At 40.1% G+C, this 26,445-nt stretch overlaps 3 protein-coding genes across 3 annotated transcripts; 1 reads left to right on the forward strand and 2 right to left on the reverse strand.

The window, feature by feature from the left end:
- Positions 1-2,192: 2,192 nt before the first annotated feature.
- LOC116619353 (protein NEDD1) lies at positions 2,193-13,509 on the reverse strand. Its single transcript, XM_048729181.1, has 13 exons — positions 13,221-13,509; positions 12,012-12,100; positions 10,655-10,912; positions 9,828-10,057; positions 9,584-9,672; positions 9,334-9,440; positions 8,547-8,757; positions 7,128-7,220; positions 5,577-5,768; positions 4,759-5,085; positions 4,397-4,568; positions 4,038-4,104; positions 2,193-2,876 (listed from the first exon to the last, which is right to left on the reverse strand). The coding sequence occupies exons 1-13, from the start codon at positions 13,348-13,350 to the stop codon at positions 2,772-2,774; spliced, it is 2,070 nt and encodes a 689-aa protein (XP_048585138.1). The 5' UTR covers positions 13,351-13,509; the 3' UTR covers positions 2,193-2,771.
- Positions 13,510-14,795: 1,286 nt separating this feature from the next.
- On the forward strand, positions 14,796-16,132 carry LOC5514456 (transcription factor HES-2). Its single transcript, XM_032384063.2, has 4 exons — positions 14,796-14,993; positions 15,105-15,209; positions 15,329-15,428; positions 15,626-16,132. Exons 1-4 carry the CDS (start codon positions 14,943-14,945, stop codon positions 15,982-15,984), a joined length of 615 nt encoding a protein of 204 aa, XP_032239954.2. The 5' UTR covers positions 14,796-14,942; the 3' UTR covers positions 15,985-16,132.
- A 5,814-nt stretch (positions 16,133-21,946) lies between these two features.
- LOC5514415 (b(0,+)-type amino acid transporter 1) lies at positions 21,947-25,255 on the reverse strand. Its single transcript, XM_032384090.2, has 2 exons — positions 25,108-25,255; positions 21,947-23,512 (listed from the first exon to the last, which is right to left on the reverse strand). Exons 1-2 carry the CDS (start codon positions 25,136-25,138, stop codon positions 22,143-22,145), a joined length of 1,401 nt encoding a protein of 466 aa, XP_032239981.2. The 5' UTR covers positions 25,139-25,255; the 3' UTR covers positions 21,947-22,142.
- Positions 25,256-26,445: the final 1,190 nt, after the last annotated feature.

Here is a 26,445-nt window from a genome sequence, read left to right on the forward strand (position 1 = left end):
TACATTAGGTAATCAATCTTGTATTTAAAATGTTATTAATATGGTGCTTTTTAACATATATCGATAATAATAAAGATAATTATTATAAAAAGATTTTAGAGTCATTTTAAAGATATATTGATGTGCACGGTATATCTCCAGCCAGTTATATATGTTTCTTTGTTCTGAGCAGACCTTCAAGCCGGGTGGGGCGGGGGTTCGTCCGAACCCCCCTGGCTACGGGCCTGATACATTTATAAAATGTATCAGGCAAAATTATTTTTATACCTGGAAAGAAGCCTCGGTTTTTAAAGTCCTTTTTCAACCTTTTTGGGTGCGGCTTTCTTTTACGACATTGACTCGTTTATTATAACCAAATCTGGCTAACTGTATATAAACGCCTACAATATCAAGAGCTACTATAAAATCATGCTTATCCCATTTCAGACAGCATTGTTGTAGGTCCGTTACGAATTACCATCTCTCGCGTGTAAAGCTTGTTAGTCGGATGATCCCGATGAGCGTGCCTTTGACACTCGTGCTTAGGGAAGGGTCATCATTTAACGGGGGGAAGGGGGGCTGCTATGTTTGAGGGAAGGGTTGCGATTTTTTGAGCGTTGATTTGGGGGAGGGCCTCAAATTTTCATACAGGGTTTAAGGGAGGGCCTTATTTTCTGGACAGGTATTCTGATCAACTTCCGAGCCTCCTGAAATTTCTATTTTTTTTTCTGGGGAGAACCTCAGACCCCCTACAAAATAAATGAATGTAATGCGCCTTCTGCTTGCACTTAAATGACTTGCATTTCGCTGGCGTTTAAACCATTATCCCCTAAAGTTTTGAATTTGCGAATTTCAATTCATGTCAAATCCCCCCCCCCCCCCCCCCCCTCCCTTACAAGCTATTCAGATTGGGGGTATGAAAAGATATGCAAATAAGATTTCAGTTGGGAAGGAGGTAATGATTTTTCCATTTAGGTTTTATATCCCAGAAAAATGGGATAGAAACAACACTACCATATAGCTTTTGTTACATAAGGTTGTTTCAACCAATAAATTTCTAGACTTCCTTTAGATGAAAAAGCTGTTCCTTGTTGGGAAATCTAATTTTGTCTTTTTCAAGACATTTCTTTCCTAAGGTTATCATAAATGGGACACCTCATTAGGAAGTGCAATCATCTTCTGTTTCATGTAAATCAACCGCCGGCAGAGTCTCTTTATGGGCATGCTAAAGTCAGTGCCCCTCCCCTCCCCCCTCAAACACAACAATTTCGCGTGCGGAGGGACGCCCCCACAATATCAATTTGAAACAGTGACATTCAGGCCATATTTCGGTTAACAAATAGAAAGTATATATTTCTCTTTTGGCCCCATCCCCTTTCTTAGTTTGTACTGCACAGATTGCTTGTTATTACAATTATGGGTTTACTACATTTGTGGGCAACTTCTTATTACAATTATGGGTTTACTACATGTGTGGCTCTGCACGGTTATATTTTCTGATGCTTCTGGAAGAACATGCCGAATGTAGAGCATCTCGCAACTAGAGTATAATTTCAATAAACTAACCAATACCCCTTTTTTAGCTTTTTCGGTTCTGGGGGAGGGCCTTAATTTTTGGTTGCATCTTTGGGGGAGGGTCACCATTTTTGTGCTGAACCAGAAAAAAATCTACTTAGCAGCCTTTCCCCCCGATTAATAATGAACTTTCCCATACACAGAAAAACTTAGTCTTCAAATACCAAAACTACATACAAATCAACGGAGTTGCCATGGGAACGAGCATGTGTCCAGCGAACGATAAAATCTTCATGGGGCGCATCGAGTATCCTCAAGCAAACACCGCTGAAACCAACGTGAAATTGCTTTGTCTTGTAGAGATAACTACTTGGACAGGGATGAAATGGGAAGTACCAAGATAAATATGATCTTCCCTCTACGATATAACTGCACATAAAATCTAATATACGTTGGCAATAATTGAAATCATTATTTTGAAGAGAATACAGGCAGTGCACCCCCCAGCACCACCAGCAGCAAAGTAAGATAAAGCAATCACTTAGCATCACATTTCACGTAATGCGAAGCATCATAAAGAGAGGATGAAGGGAAAACAAATCACAGGTCAACAAAAAGAAACCTGACCTCTTCTCAACCAAAAACACAAATAAAGAATGAACATTAGCAGGTTCAATCGCCTAAACCTCACTGAGATCCATGGTTTTCTATATAGTTTATTTGTATAATTTATCAAACTGCAACTGCTATTGAAAAAATACAACTACTCACAGGACCAATGAAAAACTTACAAAAGTCACAAGAAACGAGTTCTCTGGGTACAAAACCGGTATTGCTTATTATTTAAAATATTGGCATAGCAAGACCTCTCAACCGGATACTGGCAAGCCACTTTTTTACATTCATAACAAAACGCCTGTTTCATTACCATCTCAAATTTAGGTTGATGATAAATACTATAAATACCGTGGCATGTTGCTGGGATTATGTTTCTATGGGATCTCAGGGACTCAAAGTTCTTAGTCTTCATCAAACATTTATACAAAAACGTCTGCCGAAGCCAATCTTACTGTACAGTGTATTAGTATCCCTTGTAGGATTTCTTTCATTAATTCTTTGTTACCCGAACCCTTTATGCCAAGATTGGTTTAACGCTGCATTTCCTGTCAGCGCTGAAATGTGAGCTGACAGAAGCAAACATGCGCACGCTGCACTTGCTTCCTCATCTGGTAATCTGTAATGAAGCGTTCTGATTTGTTAGATTTTTCAAAGAAATTCTAGTACTTGGTTTTCAGTCGCTTGTTTTCCTCTCGAAGTCTCTCGATTTCTGCGACAAGCGCCTCGTTCACCGAGTACTGCTCAATCATCTTACGAAGCTCCATCTAAAAAAGGCGACAAAAATCAATCAAATTTGTACGTATTTTAAGACATGCAAACGTGCACTACAAATGTGACTGACTTAATCCATCAGTAAAGATACGCAGGCGTAGGATTGGATGTGGGGATTGTGCAGTCATAGATATCATATGGAAAATTATTTGATTTTTAAAAGAAATGACCGACATTTTGGAGGCCAAGGTTCCCTGCTAGCAGAGGCCTCTTTTCTCTGTATTTCGCTGGGCTGGAGTTCGCGAGGAAAAGATACCTCTGCCATGGGTCGCAAGTTCGTTTGATCAAACCGCCGTCCACGATCGTGAACGAGATCCAGAGCGCATGCTCCGTTCATTAATTACTGGCCACTATTTGAGCCCACAATGACTAGCGCATGCATGAAACGTATATCCGCTGCGGGATAATAAGCCCGCATTCGAAACGGCGTCCTCCGTAGAAATATCACGCGACGAATTATAAAAGAAGCCATTCAATGCCTTATCTTTATTCAGAATTTTCTCTCTTTTGACTAACGAGTCAATCTTCCGTTTACAGGTTTTGCATATTCTTCTGGGAATAGCTGATCTAAGTTTACCAAAAAGTTTTGTAACATTTTCTTCGAACCAACTGTGCGATATTTACATTGAAGAAACTCGGCTGCCCAGATGTCTTGAAATTAATTCCACAAACAAGACAAAACTAGTCTTTGCTGCGTTTGTTGTTCAATCTTTTTAGTGACGTTTTAGGTGATTGAAATTGAACAGTTGTTTTCTTTTTTCGAAGAGGAGGACTAACCGGAGTTTGATTCATGCTTTCCGACTAAACCCATGCAAAGCATATTGACAGCTTTCGCGCGATGGTACGGGTTTTGGCACGTCGGTCGCTTATTAACGCTCACGCATGCGCAACAGAAACAGTTTCGACCCATGGCAGAGGTATCTTTTCCTCGCGAACTCCAGCCCAGCGAAATACAGAGAAAAGAGGCCTCTGCTAGCAGGGAAAGGCCAAGGGGTTGCTCTTCGCATTTTACAATCATGAGTATGTGAGATAGTGTACTAGCACCTTCGTGCTACCAATGGCCAGCAACCTCAGCGGTTATCTGACGGGATTATTGGTAAAACTAACAAATACCACTATAGCACAGGGGGGGGGGGGGGGGGGGTAAGTGTTACCTGCTGTATGTGGAACTGTCGTAACATCTCTACTTGAAGATTGACTACGTCTTTGTGCATCGCCACCCTTGAAACAGACGGCAACAAGGTAGTTTTCAACACGACGACACAATGGGATACACATTCCAATGAGTTAGCATTCAACGAAATCCGGACACATGGGAATTAGTTGGCTTTCACCACGACAAAACAATCGGACACAAACGACGAAAATTATCAACGAGGATAAACATCAATGGAAACAACCGAGTACGATAAAAGAGACAAATTGTACAAGCTTTGATGATAACAACGCTACACAACGCCATCACCCAACATCAACAGCATCTACAAAAACAATTTTCCATTTGGATCCGCACCTAAACTCATCCATTGAGTCATCGATCATGTTTTTTATAAACTCGACTTGGAATGGCTGCAATCCACCGCTGGCCTGTTGCGTTACCATCTGTGGGGGACTGGTGTTTGTCGGTCCGTTAGCTAGGGTGCTGGTTGGCTGAGAAAGATTGGTGCGCAGAATATCGGGGCCATCTAAAAAGATCAAAGCAATGCTTATGTGACTTTATAATAAATTCTTCCTTAGAGAGCTATTTTTCTTTGCGTCAAGGAAAGCCAACCATACACTGTATTGCCCCTTTGCGCACAGGCTCGAAGATCTTAAACGTAGTAGGCTCTCCACGGAACAGTTCCCAACGTTACTATACTATCACCAGCAACTCACCTAAAACACCTGGTTCTCTAACTTCTACCGAACTGGTACCAGACACTTTGCGAGGGACCTGGGGCGAGATTTTTGGAGACATCGATGACTGGGTAGGTCCGTCTGCAAACTTCCACGAGTGGTTGCTGGAGTCACTTGAGCTCCCCTGAAGCGTGACTCTGCTGACCTGATTCGAATCGGGTGGTGGTCTCGTGCCCTGCACATCCGTGTTACTTGTCTCCTCCAAGAGCCTGCCACTAGCAGAAGAGGATTCCGAGGGGGGCCTGTTTCGAGAAGAGAGAGCGTCTTGGTTGTTGTTCGTACTTGGGACAGGACGACTTGTTGGTTCTGACAGAGATCATCAGATGTACTATTAGATACAACTTCAATCTTAATCACTCCCATTCCTTGAATGTTAACGGGCCTTGTACAGGGGCGTAACCAAGGGCGGGGTTCCCCGACATAAACAGAAAGACCAGGAATAGCAAAGGACAATCCCAGTAATTTCAGTTGACATTAAACCAATTGGAATAAAGTTGAACTCAATAAATCCCTGTATTGTAACCCGGATTGCTTCATAAATACCAAATAAATAGATCCGTCGTAAAAAACAGATCCAAGTTTGGAGTTTTGATATTTATTGCTTTCAGGACTGAGCCATTTTTATGTCACCCACGGACCAATGCAAGTAACGATACATGGATTCTGGAGTGCATCCTTGTGTAAAGGAGAACAGGGGGTGAGTAAAATGGGGGTCCTAGGCAACCTAAGAGTTTCAAACCGTTTGCAAACCTAGCGCTTTCCATTTTAACATTTTCTTATAGGGCTTGCTGACCAACCTGGCTGCTGTGGTTTGTGTTCATCGACTGGCTGCCGGTCTGTCTTGGGATAGGGCTGGCCCGTAGGTGAGTAGGCGCGGTCCGTGATAGGATAGGCTCTCTCCGTGGGAGAGTAGGCTGGGCCGCCTACTGGGCGATGGCGCGAGTCCGATGCGCTAGTGCTGCTGGCCAGGGGTGAAAAGATACCGGAGCCTGAAACAAAAAGGGAAACGCTCTGAATTGGCCAGCAGAATCAAACATCTGAGAGGCGAATAACCAAGCCCAAGGAACGGTTGACCTCCCACACATCTCCACGCTTCCCCCACCAAAACAACGCCCAAAAAATAGGCAAACGAACAACAGTGGGAAAACATCCGAGCAAAAGTCCGAAAGGTGATCGACTCTTGCCGGAAGAAAAAAGAGTCCGACAAACTTCCCCTAACGTAGGACATCCAGCGAAAAATTGCTCCGGAGACCACAGTATTAAAAATCACTCATAGAACGCATCGGATTTCACGTATATACTGCGAAAGTGTTTTTACCAAAAAAATAGATAACTCAAACCAATATCACGAAACAATACAAACTTTCAATTCCTTTCAATTGTTTTCATTTTATAGATGATTGGACTGGAAGTATAAAATGAAGCTTTTGTCGGAAATTGAGTTTCACGAATTCTGGCGGAAGTTAATGTAAGGTCATTTCCCGTCACAATGCCGCAACAAACTGATCTTGTAATGCACACAGAATGCCAAACTCATATTCGCATTCTATCATAACATCGCCTTGAATAATTTGAAGCATAACGCAATCTCTTGTCAGAAGGAAACAGCTCGATGTACAAACTCTCCCGTACCTGAATCCGTGTTCGGATTCTTGCGTTTGTTGTACATTTTCACAAAGCGCTTCTTCATCTCAACAAAATCGACCTATGAAGCATTAACTCCAGGAATACTCCATTATCGTTATTTTCGCATCAAGGCGGGTTAAGCACGACGCTTCGTGAAAACAGTATACCTGCCCGGTGATGACACCCGCGGTGTCATTAATGCACAGGAATTCACCTTAGATTATTATGAGTGAAAACAAACTGAAGGAATGTGTTCCGGCCAGCAGGAGCCCAAGCATGGACATCATCTGCTGCCAATTTTTTTTGCCAAATTTCTATATAATTGACATTGAACTAATTTATCATTTCGATGTATTTTGTGAAAAAAAAAACTGTGGTATTCCTAAAATGGCGAGACTCTTTTTATCTTTTTGTTAAATCATTTGTATGGGTTACAATTCGTGAAAATGTCAGGCGAAAATAAAGAATAATTTATCGATATAGTTATCAACATAACACCTCAGCTCCAAGTGCTCTCAAGGTATAACCTGGGTAGTCATTAGGGCTATTAGGCAGGATTTTTTTTTTTTACAGAGGTGCGATTTCTTGTTAATATGCCTTGCAGGAATTTTTTTTTTTTTTTCATCCAATCATCTACTCCCTTCCCCCTCAAAAGTTAAATGGCCCGTCCCTTAGGATCATCACACAAGGCAATATGCAAAGCATGCATACAATATACTTACTGTCTGGAGCGATAGTGTTTCCATTCATTTTCAGGTCTTTTTCAGTCGTATGGGTATCGTCAACTCGGATTGAACTAGTGGTTAAAGATTTGGCTGTAAGAGAAGGGAAAAAAAACACTTTTAAGAGGATTTTAAATTAAAATAAAATGTTTGAGGAATTTTTCTAGGTCTGAAAGAACCCTTTTTAGTCGCACCTTTGTTTTTTTTGTTTTCATTTTATATCTGTGCTAAAATGTGCTAAAATCTCGAAATAACCATCTAAAACCAAACTTTAATACTTTATTTACTGAATTCGATAAAAAATATCGCATTAGCTTCCCCAAATCAGCCGAAGGAAATGGATCCTTTTAACACTTTGTACTTTGCTAGGATGACAAAATTGGGATACTTCACGTCTAAGGTAAGTAACCCTTTTACGGTAAGTTTGAAGCTCTAACTGCAAAATTATGTACATGCTCAAGGAGTCTGTACTTCCTTTTACTGGCAGTGATAATGGCTTGGTCCCTAAGCATGCAATATTGTATTGAAGCATTAAAAGTGTGTCTCATAACAGCTAACAATAGCATGTGTGTCTCATAACAGCTTAAAATAGCATGTGTGCCTCATAACAGCTTACAATAGCATGATGTGTGTCACATAACAGCTTACAATAGCATGATGTGTGTCTCATCACAGCTTACAATAGCATGATATGTGTCTCATACCAGCTTACAATAGCATGATGTGTGTCTCATAACAGCTTACAATAGCATGATGTGTGTCTCATAACAGCTTACAATAGCATGTGTCTCATAACAGCTTACAATAGCATGATGTGTGTCTGATAACAGCTTACAATAGCATGTGTCTGATAACAGCTTACAATAGCATGTGTCTGATAACAGCTTACAATAGCATGATGTGTGTCTCATAACAGCTTACAATAGCATGTGTCTCATAACAGCTTACAATAGCACAGATGTGTGTCTGATAACAGCTTACAATAGCATGTGTCTCATAACAGCTTACAATAGCATGATGTGTGTCTCATAACAGCTTACAATAGCATGTGTCTCATAACAGCTTACAATAGCATGATGTGTGTCCCATAACAGCTTACAATAGCATGATGTGTGTCTTATAACAGCTTACAATAGCATGATGTGTGTCTGATAACAGCTTACAATAGAATGATGTGTGTCTCATAACAGCTTACAATAGCATGTATCTGATAACAGCTTACAATAGCATGATGTGTGTCTCATAACAGCTTACAATAGCATGATGTGTGTCTCATAACAGCTTACAATAGCATGTATCTGATAACAGATAACAATAGCATGTGTCTCATAACAGCTTACAATAGCATGATGTGTGTCTCATAACAGCTTACAATAGCATGATGTGTATCTCATAACAGCTTACAATAGCAAGTCTCACCTTCCCTTATGGGTGAAAAGACCTCCACATCATCCCCACGAATACCATTAGTATGTGACACCATACTTTGAGTGGCAGGGTTTGGCACAGATGCTGAACTCTTAGGGGTGGGTTGTGGAGCAGTTGTGGTCCGCCCTGGCTGATTGCTAGTGTTAATAGGGTTAATATTTGTTGCTGACTTGGTTGTTTTATTTGTTAGCATAGAATCGCTCTGGGGAAAAAAAACATCAGTTAGTACTGTAAACTTTTCGTATGCGACCACCTCACTGTTATTGTTCAATTCCAGACAAGATCAATCCAACCTTCCACAAAGGAAATTGGAAATTCTGGGGAACTTTCAGAACCAAGGGGTTAAGCTTCATGTAAACACTCTATTTTGGTAATTTGAGGGGGATCTTAGAACAGTCCCACCAGGGTGCAGGTATTTTTCAGGAATCACAGATCGACTCCCTGTTATTACAAACATAGGAAGAAGCTATCAAAACACAAGTGAAGAAAACAACATAAAGTGATTTGGGGCACTAAAACTGAGGATGAGATACTTTGATATAAGCACACTACAGCTTGTGTCTTAGCCTGCTTACAGGCAGTACTTGATGTTATCATCATCATGCGCTCGAACGGAGAGGGTTTTCCGTAATATGTCTTGATGATTATGATGAGTGCTTACAACCTAAGTGATAGTAAACACCATGAAGCAGTTTGTATTTATACAGAACACTCATCAGCCTCACTTGAAGAGTGCTACACTATAAAATTCCCTTAGAAAGAGCACTCATGTTTTCACCTTAGAGGAACTGTTCTGGAATCGCAGACATTGTACGGAGGACATGTGAGCGGCCTGAGTGTTGATAGGTGATGACCCACTGCGAAGGTCATAAACACAAACTTTGCCTGGAACAGAATAAAACTCAATTCTTAAGCAGAATAAGATGTTGGTAAAAACCTATCAAAAAAACATAGATAGTATCAAAAATTATTTTTTAAATTATTATTTAAAACCAAATCATGTTCGATCAACTGTAGGACACACCTACCACGAGTTGTGCCGACAACAAGAGTGACACCATCATCTAAAAAGTCAACAGCTGTAAGTGGACCATCTGCTGTAATGACTTTCACTGGCCTTCAAGAACATCAAAAAACAAGGTTGAGTTGAAGGTGAAGCTTTGTGTAATTAATGCTTATTTGAGCATTGTCTGGTTTGTTTTGAATCAAGGTAAACACCGTTTGTCCTCAAATTAGCAACGTTCACAGTTGCATAACCCCGATTATACATACTTTTTTCCTTGGACGTCGTAAAAAACAATTTTCTTATCCAAACCAACACTTGTCAGCAGCATTTCATTGGCAGGGGAGAATGCAAGAGCAGTAGCTGGAGCCTTGTGCTCATTCACGAACGACGTCACCAGCTTACGCGAATTTGTGTCCCACAGGTTAGACGCACCATCGTCACTCACTGATGCAAGTAGTGCTTTCTTGAAATGTGAAAATTGTAATCCCCTTATTGCCTGGAACGAAACATAGAGAACAAGATAAGTATAACTATTAAATTGTATAGTAGAACTGAATATGGGGCAAGTTGGGCCCCAGTGAGATACTGTTATAGGAAATATAAGAAGTGACTTTGTCGATATGACAATACTTGATAAACATAACAATATTTCCAATGCACCAAAAACTGGTATTCGACTTTGCCAAATTTTCATCGTTAATGAGACTACTTCAGGGCAGACTTAATAAGTCTGAGTCTGCATTGTATTTATTCTTCTGGTTTTAGGATCAAGACTATTTGGGCCTTTTGTATTGATTCATAACAATATTTTCAATATAACTATCAACATGTCAGTTCCTGGCAAAATGTAAGGTTAATACAATGTGTTCAAGATATGAAACCTCTGACTTTAATTCCTTATTTGAGAAGACAAGAATACACAGCATAATTCGCAGAAAACCATTTTCTTTTACAGAGATCCATTTTATTTACATCAAATATTTCAGAAAATCTAATCTAGAAATGAATCTGGGTCCTCTGGCCTTAGAAGCAAAGGCCATACAACAAAACTAGTATGACACTGACAGCCTTTTCTAACATGTTTACTGCTAACCTGTGTTTTAGGTTGTCTTAAAGGCTGGCTAACTTGCGCTGTCACAACATTGTGCAGCAGGATGTTGCCGTCAACGGACCCTGATGCAATGCTGGTATCATTCCAGTTGAACTGCAGACAGGAGACTGTATCCTTGTGATCTTTGTAAGTCTTCTTGACGCTCTTTGATCGCACATCCCATGCAGTGAGAGTTTTGGTCTTGCCTCCAAGCAGCAAGTAGCGTGAAGTAGAGTTGAAGGCAGCACATGTGTGACCATCCTTAGAAAAGAAAGATTCATGTTTACAGATGAACAGAAAAAAGATTTTCAACAAGTTTACAAAATTCATGCCACTTTTTTTCAAAATCTTTATATATGAAAAATGCTATTTGAGGGTAAAGCCTAATTGTTAGACTTTAGGTTTATTTATTCAAGGAGCTCTGTAATCAACATGGTCTAGAGGGAATTACAACTTGGACTAGGGCGGTGCAAATTATACTGCATGTCTCTATTTAACCTTGGATGGACAGGAGCAAAAAATGGCAAAATTAAAAATTGTAAGGTTGTGTTAGCTTACATTTTGTTTACATTTTGCCTAGAGGTTCCTTGCATAATATAAAACAAAATAAGCTTTAGTATTTTTTGGTAGATGATCCGTTCCTGAGATATGATTGAGCAAAGTTGCCATAGATCATGAAAAAAGTGGTAAATTTCGCCCAAATTGGCAATTTCAGACAAATCAAGAGTCTTATAATTTGCAATATCTCAAGAACGGATTATCTACCCAAAAATACAAAACCTTATTTTGGTTTATAAAACACAAGAAACATCTATGCAAAAAATCAAGTGAATATAAGGTAACACGACCTTACAATTTGAACTTTGCCTTTTTTTGCCCCTGTCCCTTGGATTAAATGTACGGTAATTCCCTAGAACTACTCAAAGGAGGGGAAATTGCTCGAATAAGCATTTTGCCAAAAAAGGGTTGTGCCTTCCCAGAATAAGGGCCTTGCCTGTTTCTCTAGACTGCACATTTTTCTGTCGTGCAGTTTTGCGACTTTCGGTTCCCCCTTAGGCACACCTTAAATCTTGTTACATTATGATTCTGGGAGGATTTATTCCTCCCTACAAGCTCTAATTAGGAACTTTTTGTCTAGAGATCAAATGGATCTTGAAATTAGCATCTCCCCCAATAAGCACCTTGAATAAGCACCTTTGGGCTTATTTGAGCAATTTGGTATATAGAAAAAATGTGTTCTGCAATACGATGCTGCTTAATTAGAATTTTTCATATCCTGGTCATTGGTAATGGTTTTATTGGAAATCTGGATATTCCAGCCAAGCTGGGGTGGTTGGACAAATAATAACCGATTACTGACCCCAACAACAAAGTCAGTAGAACGGTTGATTCCTCCCTTCAAATATGTGAGCACCACTTTATCAGAACTGACACTTGCAAGGCTTTGATCTGCACAGAGGTTAAGGACTTACTGTACATGTCTCTCAAGAGAACATTACTCACAAGATAAGTAATTTAAAACAGGCTAGGGGAAGTTTGATTGAACAAAAACAACAACATTTCTGTCATTTAGCTCACATTTCTCACAAGAGAACAAAACTTAAAGCTGTAATATTACAGTTTACTTCAGGTCAATTTCCAATTATTTTTAATGGAAAACATTAAAAATATTTCAAAATTGTTAAAGCAGTATGTCTTTTGAAAGCTTCTTCTGAGCATGTAACTGATAATTAAAAGCAGAAGGCCTGTTTGAGAGTGATGATTCTAATAGATTATTTTGTCTCTTGCCAGTTGAAGTTTCCATTGGCCTGACAAAGTAAACTGGTGACAATGCTGCTTTAACAGTCCTACCTCAATAGCTCTATGAAAACATTTCTCAGATGTCAATCTCAGGGCTAACAAATATTGGGAGTAGACAAGTTTCTTACTGAAAATATTTTTGTTGGTTCACATATTTTTCAGCATAGAATCAGGGAAATATTTAATGCTACAAACCAGGAGATTTTTAATTTCAAATAAGCCATGTCACATATTGTGTGAAAAGACATATGATAACATATAGAAATGCTAATTTAATTTTAACAACACATAGGCAATAGTACATTATAGTATTATCTTATGGATAAAACTATTGGATGAATATAGGAACCCAACACAACGTGTTCTTTTTAGGCCAAACTTATTCAATATTAATGTGTGACGACAAAAGTTTTAATGGTAGACTTTTGACGATAGAAATGTAAACAAGCATCATTTCCTGCAATTTAGACACTTTTATCTGCAAACAACGACACTACAAGTACAAGTGGAACAAGAAATTCTTAACATAGCCAGGAATACTCGCCAATGCAAAAAAAAGGAATTCATGAAGAGATATTGAATACTTAACTTAAATATTGTTAACGTCAACACCATAATCGACAAGAACCAAATTCTCGAACAAACTACCAAAACACAGTCGTATTTGACTTGAACAAATCCTGCCATTTCAAACCAGAAATCCTGCAGTGTGTTAAAATCTTAAAATATATAGCTACTAAATCATTCCAGATTTTGAGGTAAAGGATACTATTTCCGCTCCAGCATATGGAAGTGACTGGCTGAGAGTGTGGAGTCAGCGAAGTCAAAGCGTGCAAACCCGGTAGTTCCCATATCTTTATATCATTCCCCGCCGAAGCAAGCTGGATTTTTTCACCCATAATCACTTAAGAGTTAGCTCAACGGCTTCCACCCTCACTTGAAGATATTTTTGTTACATCTTCAGATAGTTGCAAGGCATATTTTTAAGTTGATATAATTATTTCGAATTCCTTGCCGCCATTTTCTGCCAGCGAAATCTCCCGGCACTGCTTTCGGTCTTAGTTCTCGCATTTTTTTCCGCTGACAGGAAAACATAAACAGCGGGCTTAGTTACTTTTTTTTATTGGTTTATTATTTTTTATCCTCCAATTGGGAGTCTATAAAACGAAAAACAAGCCCATATGTACTTTCTGAAGCACTTCTATGGGTTATGTTGATTTAGCGGCGTAACAATAGCACAAGCACGTGTCAAAGTTTTTTTTTTACCATAAAAAAATTATGTCAAAATTTCAAGGCTAAGAGAGTGGACAACGATTTGGTATTTAGTTACGTTTTCTTTTTCACTTATACTAGAACTCAGAGAATTTGATTTATATTCTCAAATAATCATATTGCAAGTGAGTTGTATCCTAATTGCATCGGCGTCGTTTACTCAATGCAACTCCGCAAACAATAGCCGGTGCAACGCGTCAGGATAAGTGGGCAATTGGGTTGCTATGCAATAGCTGGCACATGCATTGCAGGGCAGCTGGCTGCCGCGTCCTTTGTTTGAGCGAACAAAAAGAGACGCGCATTCAGGGTCAACACAGAAGAGCTCGTGGGAAACAATGCGCACAAGGCAGCAGACCTTTAACTTTTACCACTCAAAAAATCACATCAATCTAAATGCATAGACGGCCTGTCTTGAATTAAGGAACATGAGCATTGAACATCATTAGCTTCAAAGGCAAAACTCTAATTTTTCAAAAGTAACTTAACTATGAATTTTTAGGGCTCTGTCAATCAATAGGTAAAGATTAATTCATAGATTTAGGAGAAGAGAGCAGAAATAAACAATTGATTCGAGTCTTGTCGAGCCACACGATTAGCTTCAGGCTATAAAACAGATCATAATGAAGACCTGGTGGTTATTAAAAGACTATTAAATACGGGAGACTCTTCTTTAAAGTGTGTTATAAAAAAGAGGATAATGCCTTTATGGCTCTCCTATACTTTGCGGTGCTTACTGGTACAAATTGACGGGTAATAGGGAGTAGGGTTACAATTATTGAGCAAGGCAAATAATTCATTAAAAACAATGCTGAAGAATTTGACGCCCACACGAGTCGAGCGCGAGCGAACGGCATTTTGCAAATAGATTGCAAGCAACACGTGCAACTAAGACGCGACGCGCACCGCCGGCCAATCAGATAGCGGCATTATGCATTGCACACAAAGTGCGCAATATGCAAATCGCGTGCAACGCTTCCGCCTATTCTAATGCAATTAGGGGTGAAAGAATAGGCGAGTTGCATTCGCGTGCAACCTGTATTGTTTGCCCGTGGTGCTTGTTATCGGCATTAGGATTCTATTGGCCGAGAATGTGTCGAATACAATTTATTAGGAGTTGCACACGGGTATAAATAGGGCACGCACTGCAACAACCGGCATTCGCTTTTAAAGCTATCTCCAAACAAGTCACTACCTCCGCATACTAAAAAACCTCAAAATCATGGCTGACAAGAGCTTCGACAAAGTTCTCAAGAACAGACAATGCAAACTGGTAAGTTATTTTCTGCTGGAATTATATTGCGAAATCAAATTTTTGAAACTCACATTTTTCTTTAGTTTGTTTTGATTTTTTTTTTCGCTTAATTTCTTCTTCTTATAATAGGCGAACAAGTCCAGTAAACCCTTACTCGAAAGGCAACGCCGAGCCCGAATTAACCATAGCCTAAACGAGTTGAAAACACTGGTCCTGTCATCACTATATCAAAACGTGAGTATTTATGGCAACTAAAATCACTAAAGGAAACGAAACGAAACTTCGTTAACCAAGGATATTAAATCTATTTAAATGCAAAAAGCCTAATGATTTTTTATTTTCTATTATTTTAGTGTCCTCAAGCCGAACAAAACTGCGAGAAAATGGAAAAAGCCGAAATCCTCGAGCTCACAGTAAACTTTCTCAAAGTCATCCAAAGCCGCAGAAATACTGGTGAGTAGAAATTTGCAATTCAATAATTATACTTCATGGTCCAGTGATGATGATGCAGTGTTTTGCGTTCTGAGACGCGATAACAAAGTAATCGAACGTCAACACACACGTTAATAAAAACGCGTAGAGAATAGGCAGATACAAATCTAACTGTATGGCACCGAAACATATTCGTTTTTTCTTTAATCTTTTAACAGTTATGCCGCGGCCAGATCTCGAAAAAGCCAATGAGTTCCACCACGTGAAGATGGAGCAAATGAGCCCAGAGCAAGCGAACGCAAGACAACACCCGGTGTGTTCTACCAGTCAACTCTCTAAGCCCCTCTGCTGTCAAGGTTGCAGGCCCGGTCAAAGAGTTTGTGAACCCTACGTTGTCGCCGCTCCACCATCCATGTACAGTCTAGCCAACACGCGAAAGCTACCTGTGGCTGTGAACCCTCATCATGTCCCTGAGTACCAGCTTGCCTCGTCGCATGTTGAAAAGAGTTCGCAAGCTCAGAGGTCGGCGATCTACACACATGTCTCTGCCCCTAGTAAAGTCTGGAGACCGTGGTAATTACTATGAGACATATAGATAGCCCTTGAACATACACTTGTTAACCATATAGAATATATTGTAAATAGCGCCAAGAATGGCGACGAAATATGACTTGTAAATAATTATTTAATGCCGAATTTGAGTAGTAATAAAGAATTATCATGAACTTGAGTCATATGTTCTATACTTTTTAGTTTGCGGGCAAAAGGAGTCTTAGTGCTTGTTGCCCACTTGTGCCATAGTACAAAAGTCACACTTTTGTCATAAAAGCACACTATTTTCGTCATAAAAACAGTGGTGGTAGCTTTCTTGAATTACTCTCAGTAAGAAAAGTAAACTTCTTTAATCTTGAGGCTAGTAGTTGGCCAAAACAAATTTAAAATTGTTCAAAATCAGATTAAAAAAACTTGAAAACATTCGATGGCCACGTAGTAAATGCATTTTCACTATTCTAAAAGGCCTAATTATCTTTACAACAAAGGGAAATTGCCTCCCTTTTGTTTCGAAGCCAAAGCGTCTATGCTCTGTTTGTCTATCGCTGACCTTTCAGTGGTCAAGTTTCCACGCGGTACCCAATGCCGTTTATTGGACGTGTGTGTTTATCTCAGAAATGCTCTTCGATGCCCTGCCCAGGCAACGTGCGATTATACCTATGCCTCACTTCAAAACCTGAAAAAAAAAACTTTTGTAGCATTTAAGTAAAAGCAAGGAACTCCAGTTTCTGTCTCTCCTCATTGCTCTGGTTCCCCGAGCTACGAATAATGAGAACCGATAGACGGCATATGTTTCTTTTTAACAGATCTCCTTTAGAGAGCGCTTCTAACACAGATATAAGGCGCATAGGATGGTTAGAAGATTATACTAAAGTCTTTTAAAAAGCCATTAATTTGTAGGGTTTTTTTTGCCCGAAAGTACAAGAAAGACCCCTAACCTTGTGCGAATTCTACTCGCCCGTTTCAACAATGTAGTTTTTGGCTTTTGGCCATTACTATAAATCAATTTGTTAAATTGGGAAATTTAGGGCAACAGACGAAATCATGACTCACTTTCACTAAGAAGTTGCATGCACTGCATGAGTTGCAGTCGCGGCTATCGGCGGTCGCTACGCAACGAGGCAGGTGTATAATAGTAGATAATACAGATGTTGCTATCCTCAGAACCCGGCCCCTTGCACAAATCAGAGTTGCACAGAATAATGAAAAATAGACTTATTCATTTAACACTTGGCTCCACGTTTTCATAATTACGAGAATTTAATAATTTTTAATTGAGAAAAGATTAGGTTACCGATTGTTTCGTGATAACATTTGTATATATCTGATGAATGATTGCATGATGGGGTCTTATGAGCATTCACGAGAATCTAATTTGAAACGAATTCCGAAGTCTGTTATGATCAAAAGCCCTTGTTTGCCCTTCTTATTGTTGTTTAGAAGAAAGACCAGTGCAAACGTTTGATAGGGGTAGCGGTGGTACCTTGAAATTTCGTCTCGCAAAAATTTCGAAAGTCTCGAATCTCGGCGGTTTTTACGCAAGTCTCGGAATCTCGTTGTTTTCAAATTTTTAGGGGTCTCGGAGCCTCGTTTTTTTTCTACCAAGGTCTCGAAATCTGGGATTTTTAAACGTGTTTTCAGAGTCTCTTATTTTTTTTTAACGCGATCTGTTTTAGTTTGTTACCCTTCTTGTTCGAGTCTCTAGTCTTGAGCCTTTTCGCTCTAAACGGAAACTTTAGCTACCGAAGCAAGATTGTATTGTAACTCTACTTTTTTTTTAAACTGATATTTATGACAAACCTCGAGGAAGTTACCCGAAACCAAGCTAAAAAAAAAAGGCTCGAGCTCGGTTGTAAAGAGGCCGGAAAAAGCTCGGGCTCGGATTCCGAAACGCGTGCTCGGCGTCTCGGCAAGTCTCGGATTTACCCAACGCTACCCCTTTTGATAAATGAACCACCACGCTCCACATATCGAGATGTCTGCTCGAGGTTTTAAGAACTTAAAACATCCTACAAACAAAAACTCACAATACTTTGTGGAATTCTTTTTATTTTTTTTTTACAAAAGCTAAGGACAGATTTTGATTAATATAACCTACCAAGAGTAGTAGATCCTTTAAAAGACGATTCAATATTAATTGACTATTTTTATCAATTAGCGCTTGTATAGTATTATAGAACTATAGTACAGCGTAGTTAGAGCACTTTTTGCAAGTCCATTTAGGACCATCAATCACTAAGTTGCCTTGCCATTTATGAATTGCCCAAAAAGTGAAGACAAGCGCGGGAAGATTTCCAGCCGACGATAATACGTAACAGCTGCCTCGTGTGAAATTTAACCACAAATTAGCGGCGATTGCATTAAAGGGACAAACGGATAAGCAATAAGACGAACACGGGAGAATAGACCATTATCAAAATATCCAAGTTATAGGGTTTCTGGGGGCACGTGCTAACGCCACAAAGACCTCGTACAACGGCACGGCAGCAGTCGTATGTATCCTGAATGGAAACCGCACAGTATGAATGGGAAAAAAACTAGGATAACAAACATCAATAGGACGACTGAACGTATGCAGTGGTATTTGGCCAACAGAACATAAACATTAACTATATAGTATTATAAATGGCGATAGCATGCAATTGAGCAAGAAAACCATAAAGAGAACTTTCGGAGGCCTAGTGAGTCTGATATATCTATCACACCGAATGCAGAGTCCCAAAAGCCTGCTTATGAACCCTCTTCTAGCAATCAATTCTTTTTTTTTTTGCTATAGATCATACGTGTCTACCATAAAATAGCTTTGAGTACAGTTCTCAAGGTAGGGGAGTGGGGAAATAGTTTGAAGAAGACATAAAGGGGAAATAGAATCAACAGATTTACCTCCCGCTAATGCCACCATATGTTGGTGCCCGCTTGCCCCTTTCAATAAAAGGTCTGGATCTATTCCTGTTTATGCACGGTCGATACACAGATTAATACCCTAGTTAATACTCTTGCACAAACATGGCTAATCTTCTTATTTTCTTTGCCCTTGATTTTGTTTCATTGTTTTGTAATCACACGCGCTGCACTGGCCATAAAGGGAGTAGTGAACAAGAAATGTGAATTGAACACGGTTCTTTGCTCTGTTTTCTGAGAAAAGGTAGCAAGGAACAATCACTAGATACTTATTAACTGGAAAAAACTAATATATGTAGGTAAAGGCCAATGGAAATTTATGGTAGCCTCGTCTTGCAGTGACGCAAAACATTTGTGTGTTGTTATGGAGGGGTGGGGGGCTCAAGACAACTTTGAAAGAAAGCTTATTGATATACGGGGATCTGTTCGAGGCCATGCTTTCTTTTTTGAATTTCGGCATTTTCCAGCTTCTCAAAAGCTAGACACTGCTACTAATTGTAATACCTCCTTGCCTGTTTTCCGCCGCTAATGTGACGGGGGGCGTGCCACAATTATAATCGACTAGGAACGTATGGATCATAATCAAGGCAGGTAGAAAATAAAGAGACAGACAGTTGTCCAACCACTATTGGCTAGAGTTATCCAGGCGTGTAGTCAGGATCCGCTGAGGAGGCGGCCTACTTCCATAGAAAGGGTTTTGTTTTTTGACTGCCCATTCGTGCACACCGGCCTATTTAACTGTTAAATCGAGTCACGACGTCGAGATTACGTGTTGCGTAATTAACGCAACCTTTACGTCCCGCTAAAAGGTCGCGGAAACAGTATACTTACGCCGTCTGCGCAGTAGTGAAAGACTATGCAAATGCAACATTTACGCAAAACGTAAAGTTTGCGTAAAATGCGTAAATGTCGTCCATACGCAATTTGGATTTTCATGATGTGATAAAAGTTACTCGAAAATAACAGGACGGCAGGCTCGTACCAAGGGGGGTGCACCCCCACCCCCCCCCCCCCCCCACACACACACACACAACGGCCGAATCGTGTGGATCATAATCAAGGCAGGTAGAAATTAAGTAGAAAGCGGGTTGTTCAATCAATATTGGCTAGAGTTATCCAGGCGAGTAGTCAGGATTCGCTGAGGAGGCGGCCTGCATCCATAGAAAGGGTTTTGTTTTTTGACGGCCTCATTCGTGCACACCTATTTAACTGTTAAATCGAGTCACGACGTCGAGATTTACGCGTGGCGTAAAGATTGCGTAAAGATTATGTCGACGTAACCTTTACGTCCCGCTAAAAGGTCGCAGAAAACATTAGCGTAGAAACTACGTATGCAACATTTACGCAAAATCTTTACGCGACCTTTACGCACGCGTAAATTTGAATTTAAGTGCTGTAAAAACGACAAGTCACCCGAAAATAACAAAAAAGAATGGGACACTAATCTGATGCCCGTGTACGAAGATGAAAAACCGTGATTTTATAATAAACGGGGGGGGGGGGGGGGGGGGAGGGGTGGGCAGGAGAGTAGGCCTTCCCAGATTGTGCTCGGCACTTTTTTAGCGCAATTTGGGTTTAGGAGCACTACTTTGATCAGAGAGCACTTTTTGGGTAAACAAGTCAACTTCTAGCTTTTTTAACCCAAGTTACCAGATTTTGTTGTCTTATATTGACATTTCTAGTTTCCTTAACTACAAATAATATTATCTCAACTAGGCTATGACTTTAAGGTAATTCCCTTGAAATAGTTCTACAACCCAGAATTTTTTAAACTTGGCATAAACAATATTGAAGTTAAGGGCTTTCAAAAAATGTAATAAAAAAAAATGGGGGTACCGACCTCGAGGGGCGTAGAGTTGACGCGTTTTTACTGATCGCACAAGGAAAAATCCCAACTATTAGTTTTCAAAAAGAGTGCCTATAGTCTTTAAAAAAATAAGTTCTGCTTGTCGAGCTGCCAAAATCCGATCTCCTAAACAATAACCCGTAGTAGCTAATGTTCAAAACAAATAACATTTTAAGAGATCGCACTAAAAGACATTGTTTTCGCCACTTTTCATACGGTAAAAAGCGCCATTTTGAAGTAATTTTACGGCTTTTAAGAGAAATAACAAAACTTCTACAACCCAACTTTTTTTCTTCTTTCAGTATATCATTTTTCCGTATATATTTAACTATTTGAGCAAATAAAAAATAGGGGTAACCGACTTCGTTTTTCTGTCAAAGCGATTTTAAGTAAAAAACGCGCGCCTTTTGCTGTGTTTTCTTGTACAACTGCCGCGCGCGCGCACTTCATACCGGAAACTTTCGAACAAACAGCGCGCGCCACTATGCACAGAAGGGGTGCTCAGTGCAATTCAAGGGAATTACTCTTAGACTGGTGATTTCGACATTTTAATGGGTAGCCTGTGCTTTGGAAACCACATTGGGAAGTGTAAAAAAGTATTTTCTGCCATAACAAGATACCAAGGTTCTCGAAAGTGACCACAGCGAGAAAGTCTGGCCAGTAGCCAGGGATGGGGGGAAGGTCCGACTGAACCTTCTCGACTGGAAGGTCCGCTCTGATGAAGGAAAAATCGAGTACCACCGCGAGCTAGGACGAGCTACCTAAGAAAAAAAGGTCTGCTAAATAGTTAAAAGAGCCCCACCCCCCACTCAATATCCTGGCCTGCAAGTAATTTTGTTTAACTTATAGCTCAGACCCCAGACCCGTAGCGAATGTAGGGCAGACCAGGGGAGCCCCCCCTCACTCTTGTTGTGCCTGTATTTTAAAAAAAAGGCCCAGGAAGGGCGAAAACCCTAATTGCAAGCTGTAGGAACCCTTGCAATATTGGGGGGGGGGGGGGGGGGAACAGTCCCACCTTTATTGGTCATTTTTTAACAATTTTTGAAAATATTGGGCGGGGGGGGGCATGCCCCTAGTGCCCCACCCCCTGCTACACCCCTGAATTGGTGTAGATTTTACTGTTAAAACTGGCATCTCAATAGATTGTGTCTATGCGGGACAGCCAAATTTAATGGGAAAAAAAATTGAGTCAAAACCCCCTTGAACAGAAAGCTATATCCTTCTCTGAATGCTAGTTATGTAAACTATTTACACATTTGTTTTTATTGATTTTTTACTTTTGGGGGCTTGCAGACAAAAGTAGGCATTTGGAAAGCACTTGGTCCTAAAATATTCTTTTTAAGTCACTTAATCTTTACATTGAATATATGTGATGAATATATGTTTATAATATATTATTACTTATATTATTACTCATAATTACTTCACCTATAACTTTACTTTTTAGATGCAAATACGAAATAAAAGGGAACCCCAGTGAAAATATATCCCAGAGCAAATGCTGACTCTTTTGGTTTACTAGCAAACGGAGATATAATAAGATAAATTGAGATTAGTAGCATAAAGACTGGCACCACAGTCCACACGCGATAAGGTTGTCGCTGAGTAGGAAACTTCCAGCGGAACACTAACAATGATAGAAAAGCACCACCATAGAGGCCCCATGCCACAAAACTAAAACAACTGATAAGGGAGCCAAGGTTGCTAGGAATCAAAAGTAGAAGACCTATAAAAGAGGGGGATGCAACAGCATATATTGGCATCTGTAATCTCTTGTTAACAGCACCTAAAAACAAAGGCATGTGCCCTTGCTTAACAGCTGCGCAGACAACCTTAGCGTTAGTGAATATTGATGAGTTAGCTGCCCCAAAACAAGAACAAGAGACAAGAATAGGGATGAGAGCCATAATTATGGGGTGATTAACCTTATCAGCAAAAGTGACGGCCACAGCTTCTGAAGAAATGATTTCTGCTGGGCTTAAAATGCACAGATATGCCATGTTGATTAATATATAGCAAATAGTCACTAATGGTAAGGCAATGAGTGCTGCTCGTGGTAAGTTAACATGAGGATTTTTTAGTTCCCCAGTGCAATAGTTCAGTTGGTTCCAGCCGTCAAATGCCCATAAGCCACTGTAAAATGCATGTGCCAGCTTTCCAAGATTAGTACTAGTTCCTTTGAACAAGTCCTGGAAATTGTTAGTGTGGCCACTGAATGCATGGTAGGCTCCGAGTAGAACCACAACTGCAATAGCTGTAAGCTTCATAACCATGAACACAACTTGGGACTTGGCGGCAAATTGGGTACTCACACAGTTAACAATGGTCAACAATATGATACACCCTGCGGCAATCAACTTGATTGTGGTGGTTGGCTCAGGGGTGCCAGGTGTTATGAATGGTAGATATGCATAAGATGCAAAGGCCATGCTGATGATGGCAATGGATGATGGTTTGAGGACCAGGATGATGGTCCAACTGACAAGAAAGGCTGGAAGAGAACCGAATGCTTCTCTGAAGTACACCAACTCACCACCAGATTTCTGAATCAATGTCCCTAGCTCACAGTAGCAAAGAGAACCTAGCGTTGCTACCAGGCCACAGAGTGCCCACGCAACAACCATCATACCCACTGATCCAGTATTTTCCAGCACAAATTTCGGTGACACGAATATTCCAGACCCAATCATGATTCCAATAATGATAGCCACCCCCTGTAAAAGAGTTATCGAGCCTTGCGCTTTTGGATCCACTTTGGAGCGCAAAAGTGTCATGTCTTCGGTTTCTTCTTCGCTTTTTACAGAGTCTGTTGGGAAAAGACGTGTTATTATATCCAAAGGGGAAACTCTTATTCCAATGTGGTGAGGTTTGAGTCATTATTTCATTGTTAGAATGAGCTCGGGAATGAACCGAGAACCTAGTTCGTGTCCAGTCCCAAACACTTTATTGTAACAAAGGTAGCCCGAATAAAATAAATAGGAAAATAAGTGAAGAGTGAAAAGCTTTGATTTTATAAAACCTTTTAAAAGAAAAAGTCGGCAACAACGCATATTTGTGCTTTTTAGAACGATATTTCGGCAGGCCAATACCTGCCTTCTTCAGGTTATAAATGAGTTACAATGGCTAGTATATGTACAAGGTTTTCATTGATGATTAACTAACAAAAGGTAAAAATAGTAATTGAGTAAGGAGTAACTTATGGAAGATGGTAAATAGGGTGGTGTGGATTACTAAACAGCTAAACGGTTTCTTCACGCCGCTTGAGGCCACCGGGTTCAAGAGTGCCAGCGCGAGCTATCAGTGTGGCTTCTCTTGCTTTGCGGATGGAGTCGCGGTTATTTCTTATTTTTTCAATAGGTATGAGCTCTATGTCAGAAGCGGAGTGGTTAGGTTTTAGGAAGTGTTCAGCGGCGTGGGTTTGTATGGATCGGGATTGGGAGTCTACATTTCTGCGGTGGTCATTAAAGCGTTCTTTTAATTTGCGTTTAGTTTCCCCAATATATTGAAGGTTACAGCGGTTACGTTGAATCATATAAATCACGTTTTTAGTATTGCAGGTTATGTGGGAGGTTATGAGGTCGTGTTTCACCTGTTGAGAAAAATGTGTAGCTTGTCAGGCCATCGTTCTAATATAGGGGCAGGTTTAGGCAGTTTTTCTTTCGCAACGGAAAGCGGAAAGGTTGGTTGGTGGGAGAGCGGTCGGAAGGTAGCTTGCCTTTAACGAGGATGTCGCGGAGGTTAGGTGAGCAGGTGAGCGGCGAAAGGCGACAAGAGGGGGCTCAGTGAAAAACTTATGGCATCGCTTAGTCGAGAGTAGAAGATTGTAGTCTCTACGGATTATGTCGTTGATGTTAGGTAGTGTAGGGTTATAAGTAGTGATAAAGGGGATGCGATGGGACTTTTTGTGGTTGTTATTATTAAGGCGTAGGGCGTCAATGCGGGAAATGTTAGCAGCGCGTAGGATTTGTCTTTTGAGAAAAGCGGGTTTATAGCCACGCTTGAGGAGCTAGTTGGTGAGTTAATTGCAGCGGTTATTAAAGCTTTCTTCTGTAGAACAAATGCGGCGAATACGGAGGGCGAGGCTATAGGGGATAGCCTCAGAAAACTAATATAGAAGAGGATAAATACATGGAAAAAACTATTCAAATATTGCCTGGAGAAGGGACTATTCTAGATAATTTTGTATATAAAAAAGCCTAAAATAAAACTGTATCGTTTCTATTTCACAGTTTTTCACGACTCAAATAAAGACAGAATAGAATGGTATTTCAAAATGAATGAGATTTCAAATTCCATAAAGAACCATTTTTAATAGGTGATAGAACGTTGTTTGTTTTGTTAGAATAGCATAATCTATAATCCCTATTGCTTTTAAAAACGCGTATATACAATTTAACTGACCTGCGTTGCATTTGTGAGCCCGGCGACTCATTCTTTCTTTTGTGGGAGTTTACATAAAAAGTATAGCCAGCCATGAAACGGGACCCTCTTCTGCCTCGCTTCTCATCACTAACGTGTACACGTATACGTGTCATAAACACTTTATTCTACCAGGGGAGGGGTGAGTGCTCTATGATATCAAAAATCATTTTATGTTCAGGATTTAATTTCGAAATACATATTCTAATTGACAGACCTCGAGGGCGGCTACAAACATGATCCCCATGATACACTCAAAAAATTATTTTATTTTTTTTTATGAAAAGGAAAGTTTCGATTTATTTTTATCGTTTATAGACGGATTTTATTTCAGGTTTCGTCCTCGGTGGTGGAGTCACGTGATCTTTTCTCTTGCAACAGAAGGGCGATGAGGCCTAGCGACGGGCTAGGGGTAAAGTACATTCTCAAACCGATATCAAGTTCACGTGATCATATCATAAAGTCACACATTAGATTATTAAGCAAAAACTGCCATATGCTAAACTAACTGCTAAATCCTCTTAAGTGTTTACTTGCTCTGGAGATGGTCAAGTGGTTCGTGCGTGATCGGAAAACTACAACGGTTTCCAATTTCAGTTTAGAAAAGGAAGTAGTACAACGCATATTATTTGCATACCTGTCATCCTCAGAAAATCTCAAGGCTTGTGAATTTTTGGGGGAGGGTATTATTATTTATTTTTTGTTGGGGGTGGGGTGGGGTATACACTGCTATTATTGAGACGACGTTTGGCGTTCAAAAAGCGTCTCGCGCAATATAGATCTCACATGCGTGTTTGATAAGAGGCGCTACAAAAAATAGAAAAAATAGGCAAAATGTCGATTTCCATAGAAGGATTTTTTTAATCGTCAAAAAGAGGAAGATTTGGTGCCCCACGCGGCAGAGCGGGAGAAGAGGTCCAAATCTTGAGACTCTCGCCTATGATGCGCGGAGAGTTGACAGGTATATATTTGTGCCTCGCGATGTCTTGTGGGTTATCCAATCAGAATTTCCCAGAAGTCTCTGAGCGCTAAGACCGACCGCACTTTTTTTCTTTTGTAAAATGAATGACTCAAGAAATCGTTAATTAGGCTCGAGACCGAGATTGATGGTCAGCGTCAACAAAACATTAGCAATTAGCGGGTTTTGACACCTTTCCACCACTTAACAGGTGATTGAAAAGCGCTAAGAAAATACTTGTTATAGTACAATGGAGTTGTACCTGGATATAGTAATGTATGGGAATCACGAGTTTGACTTTTAAGCGCAAACAGTCATTTTATGTTGGCTTTTTTTGAATATCTTTCCCTTAAGATTCCAGC

This window comes from Nematostella vectensis, chromosome 1 (genome assembly GCF_932526225.1).
Source record: "Nematostella vectensis chromosome 1, jaNemVect1.1, whole genome shotgun sequence".
Lineage (NCBI taxonomy): Eukaryota > Metazoa > Cnidaria > Anthozoa > Actiniaria > Edwardsiidae > Nematostella > Nematostella vectensis.

Bases quoted from the DNA above. Each gene is read 5' to 3' on its own strand.
- LOC116619353 (XM_048729181.1), bottom strand. From the start codon at position 13,350: ATGGGTGAAAAAATCCAGCTTGCTTCGGCGGGGAATGATATAAAGATA. The intron at 9,673-9,827 runs GTATGTATAATC...ATGTTCTTGAAG, and splicing joins TACGACGTCCAAGGAAAAAA to GCCAGTGAAAGTCATTACAG. The intron at 7,221-8,546 runs GTGAGACTTGCT...CTTCTCTTACAG, and splicing joins CTTTTCACCCATAAGGGAAG to CCAAATCTTTAACCACTAGT.
- LOC5514456 (XM_032384063.2), top strand. From the start codon at position 14,943: ATGGCTGACAAGAGCTTCGACAAAGTTCTCAAGAACAGACAATGCAAA. The intron at 14,994-15,104 runs GTAAGTTATTTT...TTCTTATAATAG, and splicing joins AGAACAGACAATGCAAACTG to GCGAACAAGTCCAGTAAACC. The intron at 15,429-15,625 runs GTGAGTAGAAAT...ATCTTTTAACAG, and splicing joins CCAAAGCCGCAGAAATACTG to TTATGCCGCGGCCAGATCTC.
- LOC5514415 (XM_032384090.2), bottom strand. From the start codon at position 25,138: ATGAGTCGCCGGGCTCACAAATGCAACGCAG. The intron at 23,513-25,107 runs GTCAGTTAAATT...TTTTCCCAACAG, and splicing joins GGCTCACAAATGCAACGCAG to ACTCTGTAAAAAGCGAAGAA.